At 32.3% G+C, this 7573-nt stretch overlaps 1 protein-coding gene across 1 annotated transcript; it reads left to right on the top strand.

Moving 5' to 3' along the window:
* The first annotated feature begins 2921 nt into the window (after positions 1-2921).
* Positions 2922-7367, top strand: LOC123553503 (uncharacterized). The gene is made up of 3 exons (XM_053542281.1): positions 2922-3035; positions 5555-5676; positions 7158-7367. The coding sequence occupies exons 1-3, from the start codon at positions 2996-2998 to the stop codon at positions 7365-7367; spliced, it is 372 nt and encodes a 123-aa protein (XP_053398256.1). The 5' UTR covers positions 2922-2995.
* The last annotated feature ends 206 nt before the right edge of the window (positions 7368-7573 follow it).

Below are 7573 nucleotides of genomic sequence, written 5' to 3'. Positions count from 1 at the left end.
GTTCGGTTTTCTTCAAAGTCATTGAGTGTATGTATGTATGGTTCAGTTGGTTTTCTACTTTATACAAATATTTTAACGAGCATTTTAGCGTTTTAGATATCCTATCTTTTGTTAACGAACATGTCAAACAAGCTTTGCTTTATTTGTTGCTAATATGTTTTACTTTTGCATATATATTTTGTTACTATATCTCTCATGTAAATACATACACTGCTATAAAGTGACGGTTTGAACTGGGCTATGTTCTTTCCATTGGATATATTATCCCTTATAACCTAATAGTATATAATAAAGCTCTTCCATTTATGTTTAATACATGTGAACTTAAATAAATTCAAAATATTGTTTTGGATACAGTCTTTTCATGATTTTCCTGTTTAAAATAATTTTTTAATAATAATGTCATCGAACAATGACTATAAAACGAATATTGAGTAACTATGTCATCGAACAATGCTTATCATTCATAACGTACCATGTCATTCAATTTGGCTTGACAAAGGTCAATGTCAATGTGCTATTGAAATAATGTAGAGGAGATGACGATTGATTACAAAAACATTTAAAAGGATTACGCAATTAAAGCGAAGAAAAATACACCTAATATACTTTGGGACAAAACAATTGTCGCGAAGGATCAGCCCTTTACATTTATACAAGATAAAGAATATAAATATTTCAAAAAATAGCAAACAAAATTTAATAGACAATTAATATTATACTTACGTACATGTACTATACTGTCCTGATTAAGTAGCAAACAGTTGGCACGCATGGATCTAAAACATGAAATTCGCATAATTTCTTGTGAAAAATATTCGCCAATTTCATTGCAACAGTATAAATAAGCAATATAAGACAGTATTATCCTACTGTAAAAGCTATTTGATATACAATACTATAAAAATTGTTATATACTCTAAGACAAAAACAAACACGAAGATGCTCTATAAGGAAAATACATAGGACAAATGAACGAGAGTGTAGGGTTAACGCACGTTTTTTTGTGTAACAACATCTGCAGAATCCCAAGGGATTGGTTGGTGCACGAGCCCGTAGGGCGAGTGCACCAACATAGCCCGAGGGATTCTGCAGATGTTGTTTCACGAAACAAACGTGCGTTATCGCTATTCTTGCATAAAACACAACTTAAGTGCTGGAAATATCGAAAAAACAAGACTATCCAGCTGACATTAGCCGATCGAAGTCGGCCGTTTCAGGTTGTTATGGACACATGTTTTATTTATGCATTTCCAGGGCATACAGAAACAGTGCGTATTTTATACATGTCGAACGGACATTCTTGTTGTGGTAATTTCTTTAATATTAAATATATGTAAAATAAGCATGGCTTCCCCTTTTTCCGATATATCGGTAGGAACTTTAGCTTTAGAGGCTCGGAATTATGAGAAAAGGGCATAACCCTACACGGCATCCTGTCTTTACACAATTTGCAGGTGAGGTGCCGACAGAACACAATTCTGCTTGGTTTAAATTAATAGTCTGCCCCTTACGCTTTTTAAATGTAAATATTATCGTTTAATAGAAACTGGTATCAATACCTATATTCTTCATGTCGTTAAGAATGAAATCTCTAGGCCTATAACTAGAAAATTTTGCTTTGCGCCCCACCCCATCGCGATCAAAGTTTGATAAACACAAAAATTTGAATTTTTCCAACATCGATATAATCAACTTAGATTGGATTTATAAACTCAAACATGGTTGGTGAGATCTACAAATAAATTGAAAAATATATAATAAATACCTTCTGTTCATCAAATGTTCATTAACTGTGGAAAAATCCTTCAAACTTTACGCTTCGTCATGTTTATGCTTTACATTACACACCATCACTGTATCAGTAGACTGCATAGATGTGTAAAGTAGACACAAACATTTTTTAAAAGTTTTAGTGTAAGATTTAAAGTTAGCATGTCAACTTTCTCGACTCAAATTAATTTGGAAGACGAAATTGTATTTTTTGTAAATTGTTGTTTGCCTATCATTTTCAGGGATTAAATCGCGGCGTGTAAACTTACTTTGAGTCTAATACGCGTAATAATACAATAATAAGGAACGTCAATTCAGTCGTGTATCAAGAGAGGTAGCGCTTATTACAAGTTAAAGTAAAGTTAGGTTGAAAAATGATATTTTTAATAAATATGCAGATGAAAAGATTTCATAAATCTCGGACCTTTCGACTTCGGCCAAAATTGATTCGGGATCCATAATTTGCTTACGTTGGACCCACAACAGCATATTCAAAACGTTCACCAACAGCGCGTGCTCACGAGAATCTCCTTGTTTGTACACGTTTTTTCCCTGTTTGTGCATGCCCAAAATCGGCAAAAAACAAAGGTTTTATGCAAGAATGAAAGGTTAACGAACGTTAATAACACATTTAACTTATACTGTTTCTGTGCGTGTCTCGGTGCTAGTAATTATGTTTCCTTCATTCCTTCATGTAGGTCAAGGCAATGTCTCTTGAATTACCGTAAATGAATCAAGTTCACCGCATATACAAATAGATCTGTATTCTCTGGCTCTCAAATTTTAAAATAATATGCCTAGAAAACATTGTTTAAAGTGAATTATTTTCTTAAAAAAAACTAAAGCGTCTGCATGCGGTCAGTAATTTTATACATCAATTTTATTTTTTGTAAATAATAAATTGGGTTTAGCAATATAAAATTTTATATAAATATACAGTCAAAAAATAAAATGTACACGTATATGGATTTAAGTATATTAACCAGATTAATTAAGTCACGTTCTTGCCGTTTTAATTACTTTAATAGATAAAACGTGTTTCATTAATCACACAGTCGGGTTTATTTCCACTAAGTTACACAAACAACAAGCAACTATGGCTTTATTGTCTTGAATAATTGATAGGTAATCAGGAAAGAAAAAGGAGAGTACACAACTTAAGCACAGTAAGTGCGTTAGAGATTTTTTGCAGAGAAAAGATATGTGAACAATAGCAAACATCATGCCGAAAGGATACACTGCTATTAAAGTAAAGTCTGATGGTAAGTTATATAAGTTATTTATTTTTTTTTTTCTCTCAAAAGATAGCATGTTTGTTTTAAGTGAATTCAATAAGGATTTGTTTGCGGTAACACTGTTTATATAAACACTCTTTTCGGTACGTTTTAAAATATACTGCATGTTTTGGAACATTTTTAAAGCAATTCATTTTATTTTGCTCGTGTCTTAAAAAGTTTAAAGAAATTATATCAAGTCAAGATATGTTATGATGTAACTTTTTATTACTTTAAACGTTTTTTAAAAAAAGGCGAAAATGTCGAGAATTCAACCATGTTCGCAAAAATCATAAAGAAAAAGGCGATGTATAATACAAAATAACGTCGTTGCCGTTTTATATCTAATAAAACATGTTTTTCTTGGTATTTAATTCACTAAAATATTCAAATGTCAAAATCAATATCTACATCTGTATTTTCTAATTAATATTTCCCGTATTATAAAACATGTTTATGTGCATCTTTCTGAGTTTTTAAAAACTTCTGTGAGGACATGAAACAAATACACGAATAGATAGCATTGCATGAATAGATTTTTGCAAATTTTCATTTATTACTATAATACAATTTATAGTACATGTATAAATCAAACAAAATAGTTTCGTTAATCTTAAATAAATTGGCCAAACATCAAGTGCTGTGTTATAATTTGGTAAAGAGTTTATAAAGTATATCTAATGGCTTTTCTGATTGTGAATAATTATGAAAAGTATACCAAAATGACTAAATAAGCTGTAGATAATCTAGTAATAACACGATCTTGACAAGTAAAGATTACATAATATCGAAGTAGAAATTAAAATATCGAAAATAAATCAAGTAGGTGAATTTATGCATAAGTAAGAATTACATCGAAAACCTAGCGAAGCAACGACTGCATATGTCCTTACTTCGCATTTCTATACTAAACACAAACTCAGCGAAAAGAAAACCACAAAAAAAAAACAACAACAACAAGAAATCAACAAGAAATATGTTCTAAGCGCAATAACCATACTTCTATAAACTTATTCAAAAAGTACTTAAGTACATCTTGCTTTGTAGATCCTGATGAAGTACTTCACCAGAATTCAAATGTCTTCTCTAAACATGACGATACAAGCATAGATATTTAATTCAAGGGCCAGAACTCGATTAAATAATCCAATAAAATCCAAAGTAAAACTAGATAGTGTAATCTTTGTTATGAACCGGAAAACTAAAACTTTTAGTTTCTTATCTACATGTAAAATAAATACGGAGATAAAAGATAACAATATGACTAGAGATTCCGAAAAATATATGACCGAGGTCACGGTAAAAGGTAATCAGCATTGCGCAATTTACACTTAACATTAGATGGTGAAAATAGGGGGGAAAAAAGAGAAACACAAAGAATCTAAGTTCCGTTAAATTCATCTAAAACGAAACAAAGCAAAATCTGATTTTGTAGTTCCTCATGCCAAATATTGTCTCACTATCTTTATGCACGAAGAAAACGCACAGAAAACGAAAGCAGCCCTCTAAGTGCAAGGGCTATTACTCAGCTAACAAGAGCTCCACCTAACATTGCATGACATTCTCGTTCGCAAGCAGATTGGATGGAGCAATAAAAATGGACTTTGAAAACAAAAACTAAGTATTTATATGGGCGGAGACATGGGGGAGGTAGGTACATGTCGAGGTTTGGGTTGTAGGGATACTAAGGTACAGAACCAAGAAAATGAGCTGAAAATAAAAGAAATGAAAACAAATAGCAACCTTTGACCTATTGACCCCTAATTTATAGACATCATTCTGAAGTAAAGCTTAGTCATCTTATATTTTACTTTCGAGTCGGCCTCATACTTAGCAGACTGTTGGACCAAATATATAGACATAACTTTAAACATTTATACGTAAACATGCTTCTTTTAAAGAATAAAAATTCAGTGACTTCTTTATTTTACTTTAACGTTTGCTCTCGAATAAGTTGTTCATATTGAAATAACAACATCGTTTCTTGTTTTATCTAAACTGACCTTATTTATTTGTGATCTCTACTTACATAGCAGTAAAAATACTGTTTTGCTTAATTAGCTCCCTACCCGAGATTCACCGGGGACTAAATGACTTACCTTCCGTTTGTCCATTCGTCTGTATAATGAAGTGTGATTCTGTGAAAAGTTTAAAGGTATATATTTTTTCATGAGATTTGGAATATGGATAGATGGCAACATAGAAAGTATGAATAATCTCTACTTGTTGGCGATTTAGCATCAAATGAGATTGCTCTGGCAACATATAATCCAAAAATATGAACAAAAAAGTAAATCCATGCATGAGGTTTCCTTTTAATCTTGAAACTTGCAAGTTATCCTATATATTACGTTTGTTTGTCTGTCTTTCAACTTAGTATCAATATCAAAATGTTGTTGCTATTGCAGCAATTATGACTGAAAGGACTACAGTGTTAACCAGAATGTGACAGAAATTGATAATTTGTATTGATTTGAATCTGCACATATATTTTTATTTAACTTCAGGACTTGATGTTGAAAAAGACAAGTTCTTTATGAAAAATGTTAAATATTACTGCAAGGGTCGCGGATGCCGGCACAGAGGTGAGCCGGAATTTAAGCCAACGGCAGTATGCTTCTATATAAGGGTATGTTTATTTCGTGTTTTAATTCAACTTCGTCGATGTGTGCCGTAGACTGTCTTCATTCCTTATTACTAAAGATAAACATCTCTAAATTCCTCTCTATAATTCAAAGCGGGAGCCTGTGATGAATGTAAAAAAGACCTTATTTACATCCACCAAATGTATGGTCTGGTGCGTCCTCATAAGCACCTATTTCAAGTTTGTTCAAACGAATTAAATGATTTGGCTAGGTCAAAATTAGGGCGATGGAAATTGGAAACAAATAATACAAGTCACTAGTCCTAGTCACTAAAACAGCAATGCATAAAAATAAAATAGTATCCAAAAATCCCCTACCAAGTTTGTTTATAATAGTTCCAGCAAACAAAACTATTAAAAAACCCTTTCAGTCTCCAAACATACGAAACTTAATGCCTAAATCAATGGCCCTGCCAAGTGTGTTAAACCGGTCCCCATTACGAAACTTTGGACAGTCAACACAGAATTTTCTCTAAACGAATAGAGAGTTAATATATTTAAGAAATAATAAATCTGTTCCTATATTTTATCAGTTAATAAAATATGGGCAGGAGTTTGGATGCGTAGTAATTAAATCACGAGTGCGCAGCACGAGTGATTTAATTATTCGCATCCAAGCGACTGCCCATGTTTAATTAATTGATAAAATTATTGGAACATATTTATTATTTCGATTCTAACAACGCAAAAAATTCGCATTTTACAGTACTACATTTTCAGCGTAATACGTCATTCGGGTCATATGCTGTTACAATTTACCCCCTATGGGTAGAAAGTGTTGCATAGCCAATGGAACGTATAGATATTTGTTTCTTTTTATCAGAATTTTGAGAAGTATTTATAAATTGGTAATCTAACAGCTCGCAAACTAATTATAAACAGAATCATCAAATTAGGCGAGTTGACCCTGTGTTACGAGTGACGAGCTTAACTTTTATATGACGTCACATCATTATCACGTCATACTTTATATCATACATTTATGACGTCACCGCTGAATCATAATTGAGCTAACTGAATTCGCTCGTAGAGATCAGAACGTGTTTTACGGTCCGACACATAAGTCAGTATGACTTTAATCATATTTATGTTTTTGAAATGCTGTTTTCAACCGTTTGGCCCTGAAATAATTCGTATGTAATGGAACTGAAGTAGAATCTCTTATGTCAGAATCATAGGGGGTGAAATGTAACAGCCAATCATATTTTATCGTAGATTCATGTATAGGCGATTTCGCTATATGTTTATATAGTAATGGCTGTGGATCGTGTTAGAATATACAATAAGCATCAGCTATAGATACATTTAGAAGTCTGTTCAGGTTGTATATCATATATATAATGTAATAAGCAAATATTTTCCTTCAACGAACTCTTCCTAAGCATTTACTCTGTCACTTGTAAGCATGAACTGTCAATACATCTAATGATCCACGTGCACATTTTTATCTCTTTTTCCATTTAAAGGGCGCACATTGTTCGCACAAGGAAGTATGGGACAGGATTGGCGACGTTTTACCTTTGTACCCTGGCGCAAAAATTGAAGAAATACAGTTCGTTCCACTTGGCGTTCATCTAGATTCAATAGGCACCGAGAACCGGTATATTTTGTGTAGCAGTATAAATTGTCTGAGTTTTCGGTATAATATCATGCAGCTGGTAGAGTCGGTAACATAGAATGCTTAATGGAATAGACTTAAAAGTACACATTACCTTTGTGCCTAATTCCGTTAGCTACAGAATTTTAGAAAGTGGTACACAAGCAAGTTTAAATGTACCTTAACATAAAAAATAATAATGTTTGAATTTACGAAATTAAAAACAATGAATATAATAAAGAATACAACATGCAGTTTACGAAAATGCTCCTTTATATTTAATTA

This window comes from Mercenaria mercenaria, chromosome 4 (genome assembly GCF_021730395.1).
Source record: "Mercenaria mercenaria strain notata chromosome 4, MADL_Memer_1, whole genome shotgun sequence".
NCBI classification, from domain to species: Eukaryota; Metazoa; Mollusca; class Bivalvia; order Venerida; family Veneridae; genus Mercenaria; species Mercenaria mercenaria.
Note: the sequence above shows the minus strand (reverse complement) of the source record. Positions and strands in the feature narration are given on the sequence as shown.